At 49.0% G+C, this 26,373-nt stretch overlaps 1 protein-coding gene and 1 pseudogene across 6 annotated transcripts in view; one reads left to right on the top strand and one right to left on the bottom strand.

Moving 5' to 3' along the window:
* The window catches only part of LOC139269047 (leucine-rich repeat-containing protein 74B-like), a 129,124-nt gene that overhangs the window by 81,071 nt on the left and 21,680 nt on the right, over positions 1-26,373 (top strand). For 5 of the 6 annotated variants that reach the window (XR_011594151.1, XR_011594150.1, XR_011594149.1 and 2 more), the window contains exons 10-13: positions 694-789; positions 8,166-8,282; positions 14,640-14,768; positions 24,340-24,425. Coding sequence is in view for 3 of the 6 variants with exons in the window: in XM_070888037.1 (XP_070744138.1) it covers positions 694-789; positions 8,166-8,282; positions 14,640-14,768; positions 24,340-24,425 (428 nt within the window). In the remaining 3 variants the exon portion in view is untranslated. The remainder of the gene's footprint in view (positions 1-693; positions 790-8,165; positions 8,283-14,639; positions 14,769-24,339; positions 24,426-26,373) is intronic. The other variant, XM_070888040.1, reaches the window with a different exon arrangement.
* LOC139270011 (U2 spliceosomal RNA) lies at positions 22,441-22,679 on the bottom strand (annotated as a pseudogene).

Genomic DNA, 26,373 nt, shown 5'->3' with positions numbered 1-26,373 from the left:
CAAAGAAAGGAAATAAAGATTGGATTAAGAGAGAGAGAAAAGAGACAGAAAGGAAAAGTTTTTTAAAAAGTAATTTCATTTCTTTTTTAAATCTCTAACACTTAGAAGCTGAAGGAATGAGACACCATACTTGTAATAGTTAATTTTTAGTGCCAGGGTGGTTGTTTAGCAGTAATTAAGACCTATCATACCATAAAAGGGAACTTAGGCTGAAATGGACACGCCCTAACTTTCTGTGGCGAGTTTAGTTTGTATCTACCGTGCAAGTACAAGGACCTCGTGTCATTCAATGCATTTGAATAGTGAATCCTCGTCTGAAGTTTCTGTGGGATTTCCTCATAAATAGCAGCGAGCGCCATTAGCTTCACCGTTATTTTGTCAGTACCTTCTGGCCCATTATGTTTCAGTGGTGTTGGTTGAGGGATGAATGTTGGCCAGGAAACTGGGAGAACTCCCCTACTCTTCTTCAAGCAGCGCCATGGGATCTTTTACGTCCATTTCAGTAGGCCCATCCAAAAGACCGCACCTCGAACAGTGCAACACTCCCTCCCTACTGCACTGGAGTGTCAGTCTAGATTTTTGTGCTCAAGTCCCTGGGGGACTTGAACCCCCAACCTTCTGACGCAGAGGCAAGGGTGCCACCCACCTAGCCACGGCTAACACGTTTTAAGATTTTGTGATCTGTGTTCACAGATGGCCCGAAATCCTATGCGGAGTGCTGGATGTTATGGGATATTGAAAGCCATAAAAGAAAATCCCAAAAGTGCCATAGTATCATTGGATTTCTCTGTAAGTATTATTATTCTCATTAAATAGTCCTACTCTAAAAATAAAACTAGCACATTTCCCAAGCTTCTTGATCAGTTCTGATGAAGGATCTGTACCTGAATTGTTAACTTGTCTGTTTCCTCCACAAATTCTGGCTGAATTTGGTATATTCTGTTTTCACTTCAGATTTCCAGTATCTGTAGTTTTATCTTTTTATTCTAATCTCCCATAGCATTGCTCACAGGACATGAGAGAACATTTTTGATTTTTACTGTTGTACCACAGCAGTCTTAAAGTCAATAGCTGTTTACACATTGCTATAGTACAATTATGGAAAATTTACTGAAGTTATAGAATGGTTCAGCACATCATGCCTGTGCCAGCTCTTAGAAAGAGCTGTCCAATTGGTCCCACTCAGTTATATGGGCTGAAAATTCCGGCCTCGCCGGGTCCATATGGAGTGCGCACGGACCCAGCGAGGCCTCGCAAAAACTGGTTATCGGGGCGCAGTGCGCATGCACCGAAAACCGGCTTTTCCGATCTGTCAAGATTTCTCTACACAGATCCTCTGCATCCTCGGGAGAAGGACATCCGTGCGGGAGAGATTGGGCTATTTGCCCAACTCAAGCCCAGCGAATGTCCTTCAAACTTTTACGCCTGGTAAAAGCAGGCACATAGCTTACTTTTACCAGCATAAGATTTTTAAAACATATATAAATTAAATTTAAACACTAATTTTTATATTAAAAACCTTGTCCATTATGGTAAGTTTATTTTTAACACTTTTAAAACACATTAATAAAAATTACCCAACATTTTTTTTTCTATAACATTTAATTACATTTAATTTCAATTAATTTTAAACACGTGAGGTGTTTCATTTATTTATTATGCTGTGTTTCGGTGTTTTAGGGATTTTTCTCATTGATAGTAATGAGAACAAATACAAACGGAGTTCCCATTTTTATCGATAAGAATACTACATAGTGATTGGTGGTCCAGGCCCATGTGACTCCAGCAGGTACGTACTGGAAAGACATGTTCCCCTGCGCTGAGCAGCGAATCTACGCCACCAACCTGGAACCCACGATCATCCGGGACCACCAGATACTTTCATAGATTTTTTTCTGGCCGGAGACATTCGTACGAAGGAAGCCTCCAACTGCAATTTTCCTCCATATATCTCACTCAAAATAATATTATTGCACATCTGACTAATGCAGTAATTTAGTTTAGTGCCAGGGCAGGCTGAAGAAGCGTCCTCCCCCTAGTGGCATCCACATGCAAATGGCAGAGCTTGGAATGGATGCCCTCATCCATCTAAATTCTAGGGGGCTGAAATTCAGTAGTACAAGCAAGCTGGCGCACCTATGATTGTTTTTCTGTAACCGCACGGGTCCATGATGCGGTCGGGAAGACCAATTTTTAGGACTTTGACATTTTTTTAAAGTCCCACAGGAAATCTGTCACAGTGGGGGTGGGACATAGACTGTAAGGCAGGCTGAGGAGCTGAATATGGGTCGGACCGGGACTCGGCCGCTGTCAATCAGCAGTGGAGTAGTGGTGACGTCCCAGCGTGTGTGTGTCACCACGCTCTCTCCCCTCCGTTAAGGGGGAGAGAATCTGTCATCTTAGATCAGGGAGGGTTTCGGCCGGGCCAGCAACCTGGTACCCAAGAGGGGTTGCCAGGCTGCCCGTTGGCGGTCCGGCCGAACCTGGGGGCACTATTTTGCCAGTCGATCGGGAAGTCGTCCGGCAAAATTAAATACATGGCGGCTGCGGCAGTGGGCCGTCTTGAAGGGCCGCCGCGCTGCCGGGCCGCACTCACTGGGGAGAAGGTGCACCGACACGGAAAGCTGCCGAGGGCACCGCGCAGCGGAGGGTCGATTTTTCGACCGGAATTTCGGTCGGTACATTTTTACGGCGATGGAAAGCGGCGGTGCGCACTCTGGTGACGTGCTTGCGGCAGTCATCAGAATCGGGCGGTATCGGGTCCAGGCCGGAAATCCCCGACCTGAATTTGGGTCGGGTCGGCCAGTTAACCCCAAAGCGGCGGCCATGGGATTTCGACGCATGGCTGCCGCTAACGGACAGTAACGGGGCTTTCTGAGACCCTGAATTTCGGCTCCTAGGACTTCTGCCTTCCCATCAACTCTTGATAATTTGCACCAGTGTTTAAAAGCTGCAGTTTTCCAGGTCCCGTTCAGCAAGGCAGAAGTAAGGGGAAGCTTGATAAGTACATGACAGAGAAAGGAATAGCGGGATATGCTGATGGGGTTCGATTAAGTAGAGTGTGAGTAGGCTCGTGTGGAGCATAAACCCCGGGATAGACCGGTTGGGCCGAATGGCCTTTTTCTGTGCTGTAAATACCATGTAATATTTTTGGATGCCCCAGAGTTGTCAGAGCTGTTGATTGATTGTCTACATGTGGTAATGCGTGCCCCTGTAAACTACATGGGCTTCCGTTCCCTAAATGTGTAGCTCCTTTGCAGTGACAGACACAGCTTCTTACACACGCACTCACAACACGCTGGGAGCTTACATGATGCCTCATTGGTCCCAGTGTCTCAGCTCTGTTTCAACAACAGAGACAAGGGCCAGGCTGGCTGCTGGGTGACAAAAGATACCTGCTACTCCCATGGCTCATGACACCTCTTCTGGGAAAGTGCTGCAGAGGAGTGCTACATGAACACGAGGATGCAATTTAAACAAACCTTGGATGCTCAGAGGCAGGTCTCATTGTCTGCCTAGGTCCAGGGATGCCTTGCAGTACACGCCCAGTACCGCCTTGTGAATTGTGGTAGTTATACGCTGCACAATTTGGCAATCAGGAAAGAAAATCAGATCAGCCATGATCTTATTGAATGGCGGAGCAGGCCCGAGGGGCCAAATGGCCTACTCCTGCTCCTATTTCTTATGTTCTTATCCCTAATGGTTGATGTCCCGTAGGATGCACACAGCAGGGCAGTGGATTCCAGCATGATCCCAGCTATTTGCTGCACATCTTGAGAGAGGAAATTCAGAACCGCCATATGTGTCTGATGCTCTGTTCGCATAGCTATCTTCATAACAGGACTCCTGAGATCATTGTCCTTTTGCCCTTCAGGGAGTTGCGGGCATGTCTGTCACCTCCGGTCAAGTACGTCATGTCTCACTTCCACACCTTCCTGTGCACTATCTCACCAGCTGTCAATGCATTATCTGCACTATCTCTACTCTGTGAGCTGCTGCTTGGCAATGACAGGGTGGGCAAATAGTCGTCAGTTTTACCAGAGGTAGAGGGAACTGCTTGTCCTTGTTCTTCAGCAATGTGCAAACGCTGTATCCTGGCTTGCAGCCTCTGGAGGGAAAAATGGTAGCTAGCACCAACAAAGCAGGAGAAAGAATGGTTTGGAATCTCATGCATACACAACCAAAAATTTTTCAATTCAATCACTGGCAGATCGTATCAGCGATCTGAATCATTTGTTGTACTTGTATCCAGACAGACCCAAAGACGATGTATTTTCCAAATATTATACACCGCCATTGCGTAAGTGTCAATTAAGTGTCAAGGAGCGGCAAGAGACTGTGGTGGAATGTGACTGGGGCCTAGGGGAGACGTGAGTTCGGGGTCAGGGGCCCAGGGGCAGCACGGGCCAGCCAACACTGCGATATGTGTGTGCACTAGGTCCATGCAGCAGAGCAGTTCTCCTGTTGTCTTGGGTAATCCTTGCCACTGGACCAAGACCTAGCTCTGCCAAGCCCATGTGGTGGCTGGTGTGCATCGGCCATCACACGTTAAAAAAATCCACACATAGGCATCTTCCACCCTTGAGGATGTAGTTCAGTTTCTTCATTCGAAACCCCCTTTTTTTGGCCTGGAAGCAAGTCATCCTCGTTTCGAGGGACCGCCTATGGTGATGATGATGCTTTGTGGATTCCTTAGGTGAAAAGCTGGTGAAGAGACTGAAGAATGCATAGAAATGTTAAAAAAGAAAATGTGTAGAGCAGCACACCCTCGAACCAAGAGGCCTGAGGCTGGCCTGAAATTGGGCCTTGGGCCTCATGTAAATCTTCCAGGCCAGCTGCCCCTGTGTACCATGCTGCCACAGGCAGTTCGCCCTTCAGGAAGCTTGAATATTGGGCCGCTTACTGTAATATATGCACCTGTGGGTATGCTCACAGGTTTGTCGAGCTGTTGTACTGTGAGTGGCTTAGCCAGTTAGGTGATGTTGACAAGACTCAATAAAACCCCAGTCAGTTGGGTTTAGGTCATCCACGATGAGGTATGCAGTTGTGAGCCTAGTGGATGAACTGGTAATGTGTCGTGTGATTGTTAAAGCTTTGTTAATAAACCAACTAGATCTTAATGTGTTGCTATGAATTCTTGAGCAAAGAGCCCATGAAGCAAATCTATTACACGTACCTTGCCAGCAGTGGTAAGTCCCAGGAAGGAGGAGGAACAACAGCGGATGGTTGGGGGGAGTTTGCCAATCACGGCCGACTATGGCAGTCAGGATTGCTGTCGAGCTGGGAGGAACACTCCTGTAATTCTACTCTTCTACTTGTACTAACCCTAACCCTAACCCTTTTTATTCCTCTGTTTCAAGCAACTAACTAAACCCTCTTAAAAGAAATAAAAGCAGAAAACGCTGGAAACATTCAGCAGGTCAGACAGCATCTTTGGGGAGAGAAACATAATTGGCGTTCCAGGTCTGTGACCCTTGGTCAGAACTGGAAAAAGTTAGAGATGTAACAGATTTTAAGCAGGTGCAGAGGCAGGGAAAGGGGGAGGGGAGGAAAGAACAAAAGGGACGGTCTGTGATAGGGTGGAAGGCAGGAGAGATTAAATGTCGCAAATGGGAATGGCAGAATCAGCAACTGCTACCGTTGGCAAAGATAAGGGCAGAGGTTATGGTCTGAAATTGTTGAACTCGATGTTGAGTCCGGAAGGCTGTAAAGTGCCTGATCGGAACATGAGGTGCTGTTCCTCGAGCTTACGTTGAGCTTCGTTCGAACAGAGTAGGAGACCGAGGACGGAGAGGTCGGAGTGGGAGTGGAGCGGAGAATTAAAGTGACAGGCGACCGGAAGCTCGGGGTCACGCTTACACACTGAATGGGGGTGTTCCGCAAAGCGTTTGGTCTCCCCAATGTAGAGGAGACCGCATCGTGAGCAGCGAATACTAAATTGCAAGAAGTACAAATAAATTGCAGTTTCACCTGGACGGTGGGACAAGAGGAGGTAAAAGGGCAGGTGTTGCATCCCCTGCGCTTCTGCTATTCCCATTTGCAGAATTTAACCAATCTTGCCTTCCACCTTATCACAGACCATCCCTTTTGTTCTTTCATCCTCTCCGTCCTCGGTCCCTGCCTCTGCACCTGGTTAAAATCTGTTATCTCTCTAACTTTTTCCAGTTCTGACAAAGGGTGACAGAGCTGAAACATGAACTCCGTTTCTCTTTCCTCAGACGTGCTGAGTATTTCCATCAGTTTCTGTTTTTATTTCAGATTCCAGCATCCGCAGTATTTTGCTACTCTCATAAAATAATTGATGGACTCTGCTGGAACAGTTTGTGACAGAGAATTCCACTTTGTAATGGCTCTCTGAGTGAAGAATTTTTTTTTCTAACTGTCTCTTCAAATTTTTGTGATTATCTTAGATTTGTGTTCTTGCTGCCTTTCACACTCTCAGGATGTCCCAAAGTGCTGTACAACCAATTAAGTACTTTAAAGTGTATTCACTGTTATAATGTAGGGAAACATGGCAGCCAATATACACACAGCAAGGTCCCACAAACAGCAATGAGATAAATGAGCAGATAATCTATTTTAATAGTGTTGGTTGAGGGATAAATGGGATCAAGAGATCTTTTACGTATGCCTGAGTGGACTGACAGGGGCCTTAACTGAAAGACGGCATGTCTGACAGTGCAGTACTGAAGTATCAGCCTAGATTATGTACTCTAGGAGGGGGAAATTGCCTCCTTCTTTAAGACCCATAGCGCCTCCAACCGGGGGCAGGCGGCGGGGCCAACCCATCCGCAATTGCCCCTGGGCCGGGGATGGCAGGAATGGGTTTCTGCCACGACCCGTGTTTCCTCCCCGCTGGGCATGCCAACCCCTTACCGCCCGATGGCGACCCCTTTTCCGCCCCGAAAAGTGAATTGCCCTGCGGGAGCGCAGCCACTGCCAGTTGGTGCCCCTGACAGCTTCGCACGACGGGAAGCTGCCAGTGGCTGGGCGGTGTGGCCGCCCTTAAAGTTCGGGCGCACCACCGCGGTCGCCATTTTGTTTTAATTGTCAGCCGACTCCTGAGTCGGCCCAACAATGGTGGCCGCTGGGTCGGCCGGGCCGCCAACAGGCAGCCCGACATCCCCTCTTGGGTGCCGGGTTGCTGGCCCGGCCAATCCCCTCCCTGTTGGCCCAGTGGGCTCCACGTATGCTTCGCAGAGTCCCTCCCCTTTAAGTGACACATCCGTGTCACTCTGACGTCATCACCGCCGCGCTGAGACACCACCCCGCTCCCGACCCAAACCCGCCCAATAAAATCTTCGGATAAATGGAAGTGCTCTCCTCAATTTCCCGCTGAGGGCAATTTCGCCCCCCCTAGTTTCGAGACCAGGGCTTGAACCAGCAACCTTCTGAATCAGAGGCAAGAGAGGGATGTCAGCCTTGGTTCAGTGGTAGCACTCTCAAGGTGTCATCATAGGGCAAAGGTTACTGGTTAGCTGGCCCGTTCCAATCTGCCCAGAGTCCTCAACGCCTAACCCGACCCAATTCTTCGGTTTCTGCCACCTCCAAGAAGATCGTAGGACTTGAGCACATAATTTAGCACATACAATGAAAAGATTGTATTCATCCCCTTATCAATTTTCAAAGGCGTCATTTTGAGAGAGCGATCAGAGTGGTGTCACGTCTCAAAAATGTCACATGTCCATAAGGCAAAAAATTCTGATTTGTTGCTAAGCATAAGTGATTCTTTCAGCCAACCCAGGTATGCATTTAATTAAATGTGGATTAAAACAAATTGTCTCTGATTTGTTCAGTTGGTACAAAATGAGGGAAGTTTAGAAAACCGAGCAGTCAGTTTGCGCAACTATTTTTCAAAGCTACCAATTCCATACTTGGAGGTAGCAGAAACCGAAGAAGTGGGTCGGGTTGGGTGGTGAGGACTCTGGGCAGATTGGAATGGGCCAGCTAACCAGTAACCTTTGCCCTATGATGACACCTTGAGGAGTGCCACCCCGATGCCATGATTTAGTGCTTTACAAGGCAAGATGCAGCAAATGTACGGCAGACTTTTACATTATTTAGTGTCATGAGCTCTTTTACCATCGAAATCACTGTGTGCCACTTAAGCTGCCTTTGTGGATCCCCGTAGCACTATAGCTTTGAATCTTTATAATTCTGTTCAGGATATCATAGTTAATGAGGATTTTGAAGACTTGTTCAGTGAAGTGAAGGAACAGATACCAAATCTTCAAGTGAAGCATGAGAGGAATGCAGATCAGTTCAAAAAAGCAAGATCCAAGGTAAAAAATTACATTCTCTTTTTTGCCTGACAGAAAATTTATATTTTCAGTTGTTTGATGTGGATCACTTAATATGCAATACCATATTGTTTGATTATATATTATTATAAATTCCTCTGGTCATCTGAATTAATAATCTTAAAGAAGAATTGTAATGATCTAAATTTGCATATAACCCGACATGTTATAAAATCTATTCATCCACATACTGATGTTGGAATTCTCTACCCTCAGAGGGCTTTGGATGCTCAGTCGTTGAGTATATTCAAGACATAGATGGATAGATTTTTGGATACTAAAAAAATCAAGGGATATGGGGACACTGCATGAAGGTGGAGTTGGGATAGAAGATCAGTCATGATTTCATTGAATGGTGGAGCAGGCTCGAGGGGCCGAATGTCTACTCCTGCTCCTATTTCTTATGTTCTTCCGTTACTCGGGCATATCTCACCTCTGCATAGAATGCTTTATAATTGTTGCTGAGAAGCAGCTTACAATTGTGCAGTCAGTCTTCTGCCCTCTTCCCAGTAACGTGATGAAGTTCAGGTCCACTGAAAGCATCAGTCTTCCACTTCAATGTGTCATCAAAGTGCAACATCATTCAAAACAAAATGACTCCTTCCCTCCTATCCCGCCATGGAGCACCAATCCTTCAGGATAGGCCATTAGTTCTGGTAAAGCAGTTTCTTAGTTCCCTGTATATGGTAATAAAATTGACAACAGAGATGAGGTACACGTAGCTCTGCCCTGAGGACAATCTTGATATATTTTAATCCAAAATGAGTTTTTTTTAATAAGTTCTTTTTCCCCTTTAAAGGCTACATTTGCAGGATGGAGAAGCTAGTGAAATAAGCAAAATCAGCAGAAGATTCATTTAATGTGTAATTTACAGTTTTAATTGTATATACAGAATGTTGCGGGATGGGGATAGGGAGGCAAACTAATTACTAATGTGAGTACAAAGGCCCGACCTTTTGAGGGCAAGCAGGCGATCTGCTCTCTGAGCACTGGCAATGCTGTTCTATAACTCGGAAGTGCCGGAGAGCTACTCAGACTAATTCTCCTTTTACGTGGAGAAGCATCTCATCTCCGTTTGGTGAGCATCCGCTGTGGCTCAGCTGTGTGCAAGAGCTTCTTAGACCTACTAAAGAAGGCCATTGTAATGTATGCATCTGTGAGTATGCGCACAGGTTTGTAGAGCTGTTGCGTTCTCCCCCCGTCTGGAGTGGCGGCTGTCTTTCGGGAGCCACTGCTCAGGAATCCGTATCTCCACGACCGTGGTTTTAGGTGGCAGGCAGACAAGAGGGCTGTGGCTGGCAAGGTGACCAGGGTCAGGGACCTGCTCGATGGCGGAGGAGCGGGCTGGATGTTGCCAGATGGCTGGCACGGCGCCTAAACTGGGCCGACGTCCGCCGCGCGGCCGATGCCATCGAGTCGCTAAAAACAGCGCTAGGACCTGACTCCGTTAGGTGTGTCGAGGAGGCTCAAGCATGTAGGGAGATCCCGTCCGAACTGACCCCCATCCTGACAGAATTCCTCATCGGCGCCAAGCCCCGAAACCTCCCTCGGGAGCCGGTGCCTCACAACTTGAGCCGCCTCGGGGAAATCCCCTCCGTGCCTTTCAGTTCTGCGCGGAGGGGTTTCCTGTACGGGCTGCTCCTGCACACTCTCAACCTTGCCATCCTCGTCTGCCGTCCGGACACACCATGGCGCAACACCTTGCCGTCCGGAGGAGGCGGGGGTCCCCGATGGAGTGCACTCTACGCGGGAGTCCTCCCACTGTTTGTCGGGGACTTGGCCTGGAGGGTGGTGCACGGAGCAGTCCCGTGCAATAAATTTTTACGCCGGTTCATGGGCTCCCAGGCCGCCCGCAATTTCTGCCGTCTGGAAGAGCCCATGTTCCATGTTTTTATGCAGTGTGCGAGGTTGCAGCCCCTGTTTCATTATTTAAAGGGGCTGCTCCTCAATTTCTGGTTGCACTTCAGTCCCACACTCCTGATCTTCGGGCATCCTGTGCGGAGGAGAGCAGGTAGGTCCGAGGGTCTCCTCGTAGGACTGCTCCTGGGCACGGCCAAGGGTGCCATCAGCCGGTCCAGACAGTGGGCGGTCGAGGGGGTCGTTCAGCCTGACTGCCTGCCTCTCTTCCATGTGTACATCCGCGCCAAGGTGTCCCTGGAGATGGAGCACGCGGTGTCCACCGGTACGCTCGCGGCCTTCCGTGAGAGGTGGGCACCGGAGGGACTGGGGTGCATTATTACCCCCGGCAACCAAATTTTAATTTGATTTTATATGTTTTAAATTGCCGGTTTTATTGTCCCCCTCCCTTTTTATAGGGGGCACTTGTAAATTTACAGTTTTAGGGCCCAAAAAACCCCCCACAAAAACCCCACAAAAAAAACACAAAAAAATACAAAAAAAATATAAAAACGACCATGACAAGTGTTTGGAGTGTCCCCCAGATCGGGGGGGGGCACTTGATTTAATGTTTATTTTGTTTCCAACCAGAAAGAGTTGTAGAGCTGTTGCATTCTCCCCCATCTGGAGTGGCGGCTGTCCTTCGGGAGCCGCTGCTCAGAAATCCGTACCTCCACAACCGAGGTTTAAGGTGCCAGGCAGATGAGAGGGCTGTGGCTGGCGAGGTGACCAGGGTCAGGGACCTGCTCGATGGCGGAGGAGCGGGCTGGATGGCGGCAAACGTGCTGGCACGGCGCCGCGCGGCCGATGCCATCGAGTCGCTAAAAACAGCGCTGGGCCCTGACTCCGTTAGGCGTGTCGAGGAGGCTCAAGCACGTGGGGAGATCCCGTCCAAACTGAGCTCCATCTGGACGGAATTCCTCATCGGCGCCAAACCCCGAAACCTCCCTCGGGAGCCGGCGCCTCACAACTTGAGCCGCCTCGGGGAAATCCCCTCTGTGCCTTTCAGTTCCGCACGAAGGGGATTCCTGTATGGGCTGCTCTTGCATACTCTCCACGTTGCCATCCTCGTCTGCCGTCCGGACACGCCATGGCGCACCATCATGCCATCCGGAGGAGGCGGGGTTCCCCAGTGGAGTGCACTCTACGCCGGAGTCCTCTCTCTATTTATTGTGGACTTGGCCTGGAGGGTGTTGCACAGAGTAGTCCTATGCAATAAGTTTTTAAGTTGCTTCACGGGCTCCGAGGCCGCCTGTAAGTTCTGCGGTCTAGAGGAGTCCGTGTTCCACATTTTTATGAAATGTGCGAGGTTGCAGCCCCTCTTCCAATATTTGAAGGAGCTGCTCCTCAAATTCTGGTTGATCTTCAGTCCCACACCCCTGATCTTTGGGCACCCTGTGCGGAGGGAAGTGGGCAGGTCAGAAGGCCTCCTCACAGGACTGCTCCTGGGCATGGCCAAGGGGGCCATCAGCCGGTCCCGGCAGCGGGCGGTCGAGGGGGTCGTTCAGCCTGATTGCTGCCTCTTTTCCGCGGTTACATCCCTGGAGATGGAGCACGCGGTGTCCACCGGTACGCTTGCGGCCTTCCGCAAGAGGTGGGCACCGGAGGGACTGGAGTGCATCATCACCTCCGGCAACCAAATTTTAATTTGATCACTTAATGTTTAAAGTGTAATTTGTTTTGATTTGCCGGTTTTAATGCCCCTTTAAAAAGGGGGCACTTGATTTATAGGTTCACAAAAATAATTGTGGAGCTGTTCCAGGCACTTGATTTAAAGTTTCTACTCAAATAGTTGTATAGCTATTGCATTGTGAGTGGCTGAGCCAGTCACGTGATGTTCACAAGACTCAATAAAACCCCAGTCAGTTGGGTCTCGGTCATCCACAATGAGGTATGCAGTTGTGAGCCTACTCCACGATGACATGCAGGCCGTGATCCTTAGCAACGGATTCATTACAGACCCAATCCACATCCGGACCGGGGTCAAACAGGACTGCGTCATCGCCCCAATCCTCTTCTCAATCTTCCTCGCTGCCATGCTCCACCTCACAGTCAATAAGCTCCCCGCTAGAATGGAACTAAACTACAGAACCAGTGGGAAGCTGTTCAACCTTTACTGTCTCCAGGCCAGGTCCAAGACCACTCCAACCTCTGTCGTCGAGCTACATTACGCGGACGATGCCTGCGTCTGCGCACATACAGAGGCTGAACTCCAGGACATAATCGACGTATTTACTGAGGTGTACAAAAGCATGGGCCTTATGCTAAACATCGTAAGACAAAGGTCCTCCACCAGCCTGTCCTCACCGCACAGCGCGGCCCTGGACAACGTGGACCATTTTCCATACCTCGGACAAGAACAGGCATTGATGACGAGATTCAACACCATCTCCAGTGCATCAGTGCAGCCTTCGGCCGTTTGAGGAAAAGAGTGTTTGAAGACTGAGCCCTCAAAACTGCCACCAAGCTCATGGTCTACAGGGCTGTAGTCATACCCGCCCTCCTGTATGGCTCAGATACATGGATCATGCACAGTAGGCACCTCAAGTCGCTAGAGAAATACCACCAACGATGTCGCAGCAAGATCCTACAAATCCCCTGGGAGGACAGACGCACCAACATTAGCGTCCTCGATCAGGCCAACATCCCCAGCATTGAAGCACTGACCACACTTGATCAGCTCCGCTGGGTAGGCCACATAGTTCACATGCCAGACATGAGACTGCTAAAGCAAGCGCTCTACTCAGAACTCCCAAACGGCAAACGAGCCAAAGGTGGACTGAGGAAACATTGCAAGGACACCCTCAAAGCCTCCCTGATAAAGTGCAACATCCCCACTGACACCTGGGAGTCCCTGACCAAAGACCGCTCTAAATGGAGGAAGTGCATCCAGGAGGGCGCTGAGAACCTCGAGTCTCAACGCCGCGAGCATGCAGAAATCAAGCGAAGGCAGTGGAAAGATCGTGCAGCAAACCAGACTCCCCACCCACCCTTTCCCTCAACGATTATCTGTGACAGGGACTGCAGTTCTCGTATTGGACTGTTCAGCCACCTAAGGACTCATTTTAAGAGTGGAAGCAAGTCTTCCTCGATTCCGAGGGACTGCCTATGATGTTGAAGAGTGGATGAACTGGCAATATGTAGTGTGATTGTTAAACCTTTGCTAGTAAACCAGCTAGTTCTTAATAGCTATGTGTTGCTATGAATTCTTAAGCAAAGAACCCGTGAACCAAATTCATTACAGCCATTCTCCCCATTTTGTCCATGTGAGCTCGAACGAGAACGGTCCAATACAAATCCCCACAGCTCTGCTTTCTCCCGGTAGCTCTGTACAGGATTTGCAACTTCCATCCGCATTTTGCTCCTTTTCATTTCACTCACATAAAATGTTTGTTTTTAGGTTATTAAATGTCCCAGAAATCTGTCATTACCAAAATGGCTGTAACCGTAAGCCACTCTACACAAACCCTAAATGGATGCTTTGTGAAGATGGTGACATTTAGTGAAAATATTTTAAGAATTTGCAGCAATGCCTGCAGCTACAGTTTTGAAAGTCCATTTTTGTGCTCCCACATGTGTCATTAAGTTTATCTCATGACAGCTTGGTATTATAAACAAGGAAGGTCCCACCTTTAATTTCTAATCTGTGCTGAGTGAGCTAACGCCATTTGGGCAGGGGGGGGTGGGGGGAGCCTTGGTTAGGGAGGAGAAAATCATGCTCCTGGTTGCCCTCCAGTGACCCCCGTTACTAGAAGTCGAGGTGTGTGGATGGCAGATAAGGACGAGGTCAGGTTTAGTTATAATGTCCCAGCGGTTATTCTGCCAAAACCTATTGTCCAAGCTCACACGTGAATAACGGTGAGTGACCAGTGACCCTTACTGCAGAAAGGAGTCAGCATCTTCAGCAGAGAAAAGGAGGGGAGAAAATTGGCAAGGGATAAAAAATAAATGCCCACCAAAAAAGACAAAGAAAGAAAGACGTGGATTTATGTACCGCCTTTCACGACCACTGGATGTCTCAAAGCGCTTTACAGCCAATGAAGTACTTTTGGAGGTCATCACTGTTGTATTGTGGGAAACATTGCAGACAATTAGCGCACAGCAAGCTCCCACAAACAGCAATGACCAGATAATCTGTTTTTTTGTTCTGTTGATTGAGGGATAAATATTGGCCAGGACACTGGGGATAACTCCCCTGCTCTTCTTCGAAATAGTGCCATGGGATCTTGTACGTCCAGCTGAGAGGGCAGATGGGGCCTCGGTTTAACGTCTCATCCGAAAGACGGCACCTCCGACAGTGCAGCGCGCTCTCAGCACTGCACTGGAGTGTCAGCCTCGAAATGGAAAATCTGAGATGGAGTTTTATTGGTCAATTAGGGTCAAGGGAAATGTGCCACATTCCCAGTGATGCTGACTAATGTCGTTCTTTTTCATTTGTCACAGGCTGATCCTCTTACTAAACTGAAGGAATACATGAAGGAGAACCACCTCCAGTTGGAGCATTTCTTTGAGTCGTTCGATACAGCTGAGACCAGGTGTATCAGCGTGAGAGAGTTCCTGGAGGGACTGACGGTCAGTATGTCATTGCATTCTTTATAACGCAAGTACAGTGAAAGCTGTACAAACGGACACTCCCAAAAAACGGACTCTTATCGAGATAACTTACATTGTAAAATATAAAGATCATAAGAATTCGGAGCAGGAGTAGGCCATTCGGCCCCTCGAGCCTGTTCCACCATTCAATAAGATCATGGCTGAACTTCTACATCAATTCCACTTTCCCGCCCGATCCCCATATCCCTTGATTCCCTCAGTGTCCAAAAACCTATCGATCTCAGCCTTGTATATACTCAGTGATTCATTATCCACAGACCTCTGGGATAGAGAATTCCAAAGATTCACAACCCTCCGAGTGAAGGAATTCCTCCTCATCTCAGTCTTAAATGGCCGATCCCTTATCCTGAGACTGTGAGAGCCCTGGTTCTAGACTCTCCAGCCCGGGGTGGAAACAGCCTCTCAGCAGCTACCCTGTCAATCCTCCTCAGAATCTTGGGCTGGATTTCAGGCTTTTCTGTTTTCGGGGCGAAAACGGAGGCGGGGTGGGAAAGTTATGTCTGGGAAGAGTTTGCTTTGGTAAGGAAGTTTCGGCATCCGGGCCCTGCATAAGGAAGGCGTACACGTTTCGTGTTGCAAGGATGGGAAACTCGCGAACGAAAGTGCTGGGCCGTGTGCGCTCCAAGAGAGGCCATGGGGAGGGGGAGGGGGGGGCAACCTTAAAAAAAACCCACAGAAACATTCCCAAAACATTGCCCACGCCACCACAACACAAATCGCTAAAACAATTACAAGAACGAACACTCGCACTTACCTTCGGAGTACTTTAAATTCCTCACCGCCGCCGGCATGACTGGACTGCTCTGATTTCCCAGGCGGTCATTGCAGGCACATGTCTGGGCGGCCAGACCAGGCAAAAGTCCAAACTATTACCAGTGTCGTAACCAGAGGCATTGCACACCCAGCGCAGCTCTTCCCGGCCGTGCTGCTCAGCGCCACCGCAAAACCGGACCGGAGAATCGCGACAGGACGCAGGAGACCCGAACGACGCCCTTCACGCCGCTCCGGGGCGAAACCCGGAGCGCAAAGGATCGGAAAATCCAACCCCTTATGTTTCAACATACACTGAAGGCACTCTGAAACCACGGACACTTGCAAATTCCAAGCTACCGACAGCCTTCAATGCACCGAGCCCTTTTATAGCTTAAAAGACGGGATGCGCAGGTCAGCGTGAGGCAGCAGCAGGTTTTGTGAAAGAAACGGCTTTTGTGGAATGTGTTGTGTTTGGAGAAAGAGTCCGACTGAACACGATGAGCTCAAAGTAATATGTGACTTTAGCCTTTTATTGCAGGTCTCCAGAGTGCCTCTCCAACCTGTGAGGCCTTTTAAATACCTGCTCTCCCAATGGATTATGGGATCCCTTGGGACTCCAGGGGATGATCCCTCTGGTGGCTGTACAGAGCAAATACAAGTTTACATATATAACAGAATGGGGAGCTGGTTACCCAGCATCCACAGCAGCAGAGAAACCCCTCTATCGCTGGAATTGAATGCTCGCATGGCTCTGAGTAAAAAACTCTCCATTCTACTGAAAAATTGTACATACAGTGACCATTCTGAAAATAAGGACACCTGCAAACAAAGGGACAGCTAATGCTAGTCGCTGGGTTTCCACAATTTACAGGTTTCACTGTCTGATATCTCATTTATGTCATTGCCCTGCCTTTGCAGACCGCACTGCAGTGTAAATGAGCTCGTGTGCATGTCGCTGGAGGCTGGAAGCGTCATCTTGTGTGATGCTCTCATTCTATGCCTCCATACGCAAAGCAGCAATGCCAGCTAGCGTAAATGGCCACTGCTGTTCCTTTCATCTGACCGAGGGCAACAAACAAATCAACTGAATGTTGTCCTTTCTAATCCCTCCTTTATGAGTTAAGATGGAACAGAATTGTGTTTCAGAGTAAAAAATACTGGAAACTCTCCAAATTTTTCAAAAGTAAAGTGGTTATAGAAACTACAAAATACAAGGAAATCTTGCGCCTGGTGTAAAAAAAAAGCTGACGCAGTTTCAAACCCACGTGTTGTACATAATTTGAACCACAAGAGGGTGCAATGTGCACACAACTTTTGAGCGGATCATTCCCTAAGTTGAGAAAAAGAGGAAAAACATGCTCTTTATCTCCATGATTTTCCATTCCCTTAAATATCTCAATTATTTTTTAATTGTTACGCTGAATTCTTTTCTGACATTCATTCATTCTACAAACGAACTTTTTTTTAAATTTCAAAATATACTTTATTCATATAAAAATTTGTACAGTACATTCAAAAGCAATTCAGTACGTTTAGCTGCGGTCAGCAATCCCATACACTACATTTGGGTGCTGACGGCAGTTCCGTTCGATACATTTCCTTGCTTTTCAGTTCCAAGTACAATTCGGTACAATACGAGATACATGGTAGTACATTCAACAAATTACATTACAGTACACGGAATGGGTGGCGGTACATTTACACTTTTCCTTTCCAACATGCATCACGAAACAGAGCTTGCATTGTACATGGCACTACATGGGTGTTTACAGATCATGGTGCTCCATGTACACAAAAAAGAAGTTACAAGTACGGCCCGGGGGGAGTTTTGTACTGATTCCTGCCCCTGGGTTTTCCGTGGCAGAAGGGCTTTAAACTGTGGCCCTTCCCCACCGTGCCTTTGCGGTGACTGCGCCAATTTTAAGTGCATCCCTCAGCACGTAATCCTGGATCTTGGATTGCGCCAGTCTGCAACACACAGACGTGGACATCTCCTTGCTCTGGAAGACCAGCAAGATTCGGCAAGACCAAAGAGCGTCTTTGACCGAGTTGATGGCCCTCCAGCAGCAGGTGATGTCTGTCTCGGTGTGTGTCCCTGGGAACAGCCCGTAGAGCACAGAGTCCTGTGTTACGGAGCTGCTCGGGATGAACCTCGACAGCAACCACTGCATCTCTTTCCAAATCTGCCTTACGAAGGCGCAATTCTGAAGGAGATGGGTGACAGTCTCGTCCGCCCCGCAGCCGACTCGGGGGCACCGTGCCGTGCTGCTGAGACGCCGGCTGTGCATGAACGCTCTGACGGGTAGGGCCCTCCTCACCGCCAACCAAGCTACGTCTTGGTGCTTGTGTGAAAGCTCTGGCGATGAGACGTTCTGCCAAACGAGTTTGACAGTCTGCTCAGGGAACCACCCGACAGGGTCCACCCTCTCCTTCTTTCGTAGGGCGTCCAGGACATTACGTGCTGACCACTGTTTTATGGCCTTGTGGTCAAAGGGGTTTTTTGTGAAAAGCTTTTCCACGAAGGACAGGTGGACAGGCATGGTCCAACTGGTGGGGGCATTTCGCGGCAGCGTGGCTTGGCCCATCCTTCGCAACGCCGGGGACAGGTAGAACCTCAGCACGTAGTGACACTTGGTGTTTGCATACTGGGGGTCTGTGCACAGCATGATGCAGCCGCACACAAAGGTGGCCATCAGGATGAGGGCCACATTCGGAACATCCTTTCCTCCACTGTCCAGAGATTTGTACATTGTGTCTCTGCGGACACGTTCCGTTTTGGACCTGCAGACAAAGTGGAAGACGGCCCGGGTGACTGCCGCAGCACAGGAGCGAGGGATGGGCCAGACCTGTGCCACGTGCAGCAACCCCGAGAGCACCTCACTCCTGATGACCAGGTTCTTTCCTGCCATGGAGAGGAAGTGCAGCTTCCACCATCCAAGTTTTTGTTTCACTTTGGCGATACGCTCTTCCCAGTTTTTGGCGCACGCCCCGTCCGCTCCGAACCATATTTCCAACACCTTCAGGTAATCTGGTTTAACGGTGAAGGGAATAAAGGATCGGTCGGTCCAGTTGCTAAAGAGCATGGCCTCGCTTTTGCTGCGATTGACCTTTGCTCCCGAGGCCAGTTCAAACTGGTCACAGATTGCGAGCAATCTGCGGACCGACTGCGGATCCGAGCAAAAGACGGCGACATCGTCCATGTACAGGGAGGTCTTGACCTGAGCGCCTCCGTTGCCTGGGATCGTCACCCCCCTAATGCCCGCATCCTTCCTGATGGACTCGGCAAAGGGCTCGATACAACACACAAACAAGACAGAGGAGAGAGGACAGCCTTGCCTGACTCCAGATCTAATTGGAAAGCTTTCAGTTGATTTGCACTACTGATGTCTGTATAGAGCAGTTGGACCCAATTGCGGATACCCTCCCCAAACCCCATTTTGGAGAGCACGTCCGTCAGGTACGTGTGCGATATCCTGTCAAAGGCTTTCTCCTGGTCTAAGCTGATTAAGCAGGTGTCCACCCTCCTGTCCCGCACGTAGGCGATCGTATCCCTGAGTAGCGCGAGGCTATCAGAGATCTTCCTGCCTGGGACAGCGCATGTCTGGTCCGGGTGAATCACCAGCTCAAGAGCAGACTTGACCCTGTTGACGATGACATTTGACAGGATCTTGTAGTCCACATTGAGCAGCGAAATGGGCCGCCAGTTTTTGATTTCCTCCCTCGCCCTCTTCCGCTTGTAGATGAGGGTGATGATGCCTTTCCTCATCGATTCTGACATGCTGCCGGCCAGAAGCATACCTCCGTACACTTCCAGCAGGTCTGGGCCCATCCAGTCCCACAGAGCCCAATACAACTCAACAGGTAAGCCATTGCTTCTGGGAGTTTTATTCATCTCGAAGGACCAGACGGCCTTTGTCAGCTCGTCCAGAGTTAGCGGGTGGTCCAGACTCTCCCGCTCGCTGTTGTCTAACACCTCCGAAATAGACGACAGGAAAGACAGGGAGGCCGCGCGGTCTGTGGGCTTGATGTCGTACAGCCCGGCATAGAAGAATTTGCTGATCCTCTGCATGTCAGGCTGCGAAGACGTCACAGAACTGTCTTCTTCCTTTAGGCTGGTGATCACAGAGCTCCCCCTGTGTACCTTTTGGAAGAAGAAGCACGAACACGTCTCATCCTGCTCGACGGAGCGGACTCTGGAGCGGAAGATGATCTTGGAGGACTCTGAGGCAAAGAGCGAGGCTTGCTGGCCCTTTACCTCTTCGAGTTCCTCCACGACATCGACCCCCATCGACTGCAGCAGGAGCAGGTTTTACATATTCGTCTGGAGTTGGGACAATTCCCTCTGTTTCCCTCTCGCCTCCTGAACACCATTGAGGATGAAGAACCTCTTGATGTTTGTCTTGATTGTTTCCCACCAGTGCATCGGGGAATCGCAGAGGGGTTTTACGGTTCTCCAACCTTTGTAATCCCTCTTGAGTTCCTCAACGTTTTCCGGAGTCAATAGTTTCACGTTCAGCTTCCATATCCCTCTGCCAACTTTCTGGTTTTCCTGTGGGCGACAGTCGGCCAGTAGAAGGCAGTGGTCAGAGAAGAACACCGGCGTGACGTCGGTGTATCTGACCTTGAGCGTGTGGGACACAAACAGGAAGCCTATTCTGGAACGGACGGACCTGTCTGGTCTCGACCAGGTGTATCTGAGCGGTGCTCCGTCTGCAGGGTTGCTGAAGACGTCGCACAGCTTGGCATCTTTTACCGCGTCCATCAGGAGTCTGGACGTGGTGCCCAGTTTGCTGTCGGCTCTGCTGGATCGTCCAGCCGCATCGATGATGCAGTTGAAGTCACTGCCCAGAATGATCGGCCTGGACATTGCCAGCAGCAGTGGGAGCTGCTGGAAGAGGGCCAGCCGCTCGCTTCTGAGAGGCGAGGCATACATGTTAATTAGCCTTAGAGGGGAATTTTTGTACATTACATCTGCTACGAGGAGGCGGCCGCCCACCAACTCCTTAACTTCGGTGATGGTGAAGTGGCCTCCCCGCAGCAGAATGCCCAGGCCGGAAGACCGGCTGTCGTTGCCTCCTGACAGACGGATGGTCCATGGGCCCACCATCGTGACCACTGCCGGTAACTGCTGGAGTGCGGCAGACCGCACTCCTGCAAGAACAGCAGGTCCGCTTTGACCTTGGCGAGGTACCCCAAGGTGGAAACACATCGCGTAGTGGGTTTTACGCTACGCACGTTAATAGTAGCTATTTTTAAATCCATTTTAAAGTTACAAACATTAGACTTCAAATAAATCGTCCTTTAAGTCCGAGGTCTGCCCAGTGGCCAGTTCCATCATGCATAGGTTTAAACTATACAAGTCTACTGCACCTGGGCTGGCGTGGTCGTCATCCTTTGCCGTGGGAGTGTTTGGACTAGGGGACTGCTGCAATGCTATTATAAGGTCCGATATGTCCTCTGCACTGTCCTCGCCTGGTGTTGGTGGTTCCCTCTTTTCATCAGTTGCGGCGGTCTCGGGCTGGTGTGCTTCGATCGCTGCGTTGCTCCCGGTATTCCGGAGGTGGGGTGTGCTGGGCACTTCGCTGCTCCCGTTCTCCCGGAGCTGGTCTGCGTTGGTCGCTTCTTCGCTCCCGGTGTTCCGGAGCTCGTGTGCGCTGGGCGCTTCGCTGCTCCCGGGTTCCTGGAGCGGGGCTGCGCTGGTCGCTTCACTGCTCCCGGTCGCCTGTGGCTGTGGGTTGGCGTATTGACTCTTGTTTTGGTGGCGGTAGTGAGGGGCTTTGTCTCGCCTTTCCTCATCAGACGAACTGCCGTCGCTGCTGTCTGTCGTGGTTGTTAGCCGCCTCTTCCCTGTCCTTTCCGCAGGGGCCCTTGCTCGCCTGTTCTCCTTACGCTTGCGGGCCTTTTTCTTGACGGTCTCCCATCCCGCTTCATCGTCTGCTGTCTCCTCGTTCCTGGACTCGGTGCGATGGGGGAGAGCTTCTCTGCTGGCTGCTGGTGTCTCGCAGCTCGCCATGGCAGGCTTCTCTTCCTCGCCGACTCGTTCCGAGTCCACAAGGGCGGTTGCTTCTTTGCCCAGGGCGTTGGTCGGGGGGAGGGTGTGGGTCTCCTCTGGAGCGTTGTGTTCCTCAGCTTCCTCCTCCTCTGGTGCAATGTTCTTTGCTGCCTGCGCATAGCTGAAGTTGCGTTTGGGGCAGTTTTTGTAAAGGTGCCCAGCCAGACCACAGAGGTTGCAGCACTTGGTCTCCTTACAGTCCTTTGTCTGGTGGCCTTCGTTCTTGCAGTTTCAGCAGATGACAGTTTTGCAGCTTGCCGCCACATGGCCTGCCTTCCCGCAGGTCCGGTACACGTTGGGTTGTCCGGCGTACACCATGTAGCCCCGAGTTCCTCCGATGGCGAAGCTGGAGGGAGGGTGCAAGATGGTTCCGCTGGCGTCCACCTTCATGGTGACCTGGATCTGGCGCTTGCTGGTCCATATCCCATGCAAGTCTTTCAAGTCGCTGCTGTTTCCTGCCCCATCGACATACCTGGCGAGGAAAGTCAGCACATCAATGACCGGGATGTGGGGGTTGTACATCTGCACTGTGATAGTGCGTCTTCTCTGCGACGGGAGGGTGAACAGTGGCTCCCAAGTCAGCACTGAGCGCAGCGGTTCACTCGCCTCCTTCAGTCCCTTCAGGAACTTCAGGCATAGGGCAACGGTTCTGAAGGTCACATCAAAGTAACCTCTCTTCGGGAGGTCCTGCAACTATCATGCCACATTTTTTTTTTTTTTTTCGTTGCCAATCTTTCCAATTCTTTGTCAAATCACAAACGCCAGAGGTCACCTCGCACACATCAAGGATCACTCTGCGCCAATGCTCTTAGCCAAAAGGCCGAGAGCCGCTGCACCGTTCCTGGAAGTACTGCAATACCAGGTTCGTGCCATGGAGATGGATGGGTCAGGCCCCCCACACACCTCCGTGGAGGTGGATGGGTCAAGTCACCCCACCCACCTCCTATTTCCAAAAAAGCAAGCATATACCTTCCTGATCCAGGGAGAACCACCTTGGGGTTATGGTGGTTACTCCCCTGTCAGGTCAGTTACGCATGATCTTAGCCAAAAGGCCGAGAAGCCACAGACAGGCAGTGATTCCCGCTGGGTCCGCAAAGGTGGGTGTTCGAAGCCTATATCATGCCACATGTCCCAGCAGGATTTTCTTCACGAAAAGATCCCGGTTGATCGTTGTCTGTCCATCCACTTTCTTTACCGTCACTCGGATGGTGTTTCGAACGCCCTGGTTCGCCGCCATCCGGGTCGCAGATTCGTCCTTTCGATGTGTATTTTGGCCGAAGCCTTCAATCTGTTGTGGTGCCAGTCCGGCACCTTGGTGGGCCTCCGGGCCCACCCAATGGTCAGTCGACATGCAGATTTTCCTCTTCTCTCCAATTGCCGCTTGGCCCGAGCCAAAAGGCCAGAGTCAGCAAAACTGGAAAAACGAGTTTCTGCAATCAGTCAATTTGCATATGAATGCCCGATCAACCGAGACTACACTTGATCTTAGCCAGAGAGGATGTTTCCACTGATAGGGGAACTTTTGGTGCAATTTTCCCCAAAATTTCCGATTTGCTTGCTGCTGAGGCTGGTACCTTGAGCAAGATGTGTAGGGGATTATTTTTCCGAGGGACAGCAAAAGGAAAGTGTCCATTTCCCCCCGCTCCCGGCTCCATTTCCCTCTCATAAAATTGCCCTTGTATAAGTGAATTTAAAAAAAAAATACTTTTTAAACATTCAAGTAGTGACAAGTTCGACCTAACAATTTCCCACCTAGTATAGACATAATTCCCCGCCGTTAGTGTGAGTAATCGTTTAAGTGTTGGGTGTGTATCTGTTTTGACACAGTTTCCTTGCAGCCGGCTGAGCAAGACAAGTGCATTGGGAGCGAGTGCCACAAACACAGGCCTATATGTTCCCGATGTTGGGGAAGTCCAGAACCAGGGGTCACAGTCTAAGGATAAGGGGTAAGCCATTTAGGACCGAGATGAGGAGAATTGTGAACCTGTGGAATTCTCTACCACAGAAAGTTGTTGAATCCAGTTCGTTAGATATATTCAAAAGGGAGTTAGATGTGGCCCTTACGGCTAAAGGGATCAAGGGGTATAGAGAGAAAGCAGGAATGGGGTACTGAAGTTGCATGGTCAGCCATGATCATATTGAATGGTGGTGCAGGCTCGAAGGACCGAATGGCCTGCTCCTGCACCTATTTTCTATGTTTCTATGTTATCTATATGAAATATAAAGCCAATGTGGAGTCCCATTCCAGCGACTTGAACTCAAAAAATCTAGGCTGACACTCCAGTGCAGTGCTGAGGGAGTTCTGCACTGTCGGGGGTGCTGCCTTTCAGATGAGGCCCCGACTGCTGTCTCAGGTGGACGTAAAAGATCCCATGGCACTATTTTGAAGAAGAGCAGGGGAGTTATCCCTGGCCAATATTTATCCCTCAAACAAGATAACAAAAAAACAGATTATCTGGTCATTATCACATTGCTGTTTGTGGGAGCTTGCTGTGCGCAAATTGGCTGCTGCGTTTTCTACATTACGACAGTGACCACACTCCAAAAATTACTTCATTGGCTGTAAAGCGCTTTGAGACGTCCGGTGGTCATGAAAGGCGCTATATAAATGCAAGTCTTTCTTTCTTCCTTTCAATGAAATCTGATTGTTTTACCGCAAAGAATTATGTGCAACCAACGATAATGTTTGCTTGGTTATATAGTGACAACTCCTGTCTTTTTCAGAATGCTAAAGTCCCTTTAAATGAGGTCGAACAGCAAAAGCTGATAGATGTAGTGGACAAAGAAAAGAATGGTGAGATTTATTTCAGGTAAAAGATTCTAATTATTTACGGAACAAAATCCTGTATTGGTCACCATTGTGTGAATAGCAGACAGCTGATTGGCAGTAGAGCCCAATAATGATAGTTATTATATCCCATACCAAGGATCCATTCCCCAGTAATATTGCTTTCAGGCTGATAATTAAATCCTGTTATACTCTGATATTATCCCACATGGTGCCATCACAATAACCTCTCAAAAGTCTGTAATCAATATAATTTCAGTGCTGATAAAAAAACTATCATCAGAGCTGTTTTCATCCTTTTGCAGCCACAGTACATATAAATGTGCACAAATGAGTCAGTGGAACCTCCATTATCTGCCATAATGAAGGACCTTACCTAAGGAAGGATATACTTGCCGTTGAGGGACTGCAATAAAGGTTCACCAGACTGATTCCTGGGAGGGGGGGGGAAGGTTGTCCTATGAGGAGAGATTGAGTAGACTAGGCCTATATTCTCTCGAGTTTAGAAAAATGAGAGGTGATGTCATTGAAACATACAAAATTCTTACAGGGCTTGACATGATGGATGCAGGGGAGGATGTTTCCTCTGGTTGGGGAGTCTAGAACCAGGGGTCACAATCTCAAAATAAGGGGTCGGCCATTTAGGACTGAGATGAGGAGAAATTTCTTCACTCAGAGGGTGGTGAATCTTTTTAATTCTCTACCCCAGTGGGCTGTGATGGCTCAGTCTTTGAGCATATTCATTATAGAGATCGATAGATTTCTGGATATTAAGGGAATCAAGGGATATGGGGATCAGGCAGGAAAGTGGAGTTGAGAGAGAAGATCAGCCATGATCTCATTAAATGGCGGAGCAGGCTCGATGGGCCGAATGGCCAACTCCTGCTCCTAATTGTTATGTTCTCGGACCACTATGCTGAATAATGGAGGTTCTGCTGTCTAGCCATGTGTTCTAGATCAGTGGTTCTGAAACTGGTGCTGCCAACATTTGCATTTTCATTGACAATTTATTGACTTAGCAATATTATTTTAATGGCCAGATTTCATGGCGATAGAAGGGAGCAAGATAGCAAGGAAGATGTGTGTGTGTTTTTTTCTTTACCCTTATCCCTATGAACAGTGTACAAAAATCAATAAATTGCTAATGCAATGTTGATATTCTATTTCCCCTCAAACACTTTTGGAAAATATATTTTTATTAACGTCAGTGTAGATGTAAAGGGGCAATTGCATGAGCTGGTGATGCAACAACTGAATTGGAGTTGAAGCACACTGCTATCAGTCTTGCTAAATATTGGGGGGGAAATTGTGGTCGGAGGCTTCCTTCGGGCATATGCCTCCGACCGGAAATTCTTTTACGAAAATACCTGGTGGTCCCGGAGGAACGTAGGATTGCGGTCAGAGACCTAGTTTCTCAGTCCAGCGTAAGGGAGCATGTCTTCCAAGTATGTATTCGTATCCTGGGATCATGTGGGCCTGGACTACCAATGAACATCTAGTATTCTCATTGATAATAATGAGAACTCCGTTTGTACGAGCTTCCGTTACTATCAATGAGAATACCCCCCAAAAACAAGAAACACAACACAAATGGGCCTGAAATTCCGGTCTCTTCCCGCGGGCATTTGACTAAAGATACATACTTACCTTTTGGTTGAACGCTCACCAGAGATTCCAGACTCGAGGCCTCGTCTTCTTGCGCAGCAGAGCGTGTTCACGTTGGGACGTCAGTAGGAGTCACGTGGGCCTGGATATCCAATCACGGTAAAGTATTTTCTCATTCATAGTAATAGGAGTTTCGTAAGTCCGAAACTCCTATTACTATGAATGAGAAACACACCCAAACACTACGTAAAACATTTTTTTTAAACACCCCACATAATACATTATAGAAATTAAAATTGACAGAAATGTTTTTGAAAAAAAAAATTGTAGATTTTTTTTTTAAGTTTTAATTATGGTTTAAAATA

The sequence above is a fragment of the Pristiophorus japonicus genome, chromosome 8 (genome assembly GCF_044704955.1).
Source record: "Pristiophorus japonicus isolate sPriJap1 chromosome 8, sPriJap1.hap1, whole genome shotgun sequence".
NCBI lineage: Eukaryota > Metazoa > Chordata > Chondrichthyes > Pristiophoridae > Pristiophorus > Pristiophorus japonicus.
This window is presented reverse-complemented; position numbering and strand designations above follow the sequence as displayed.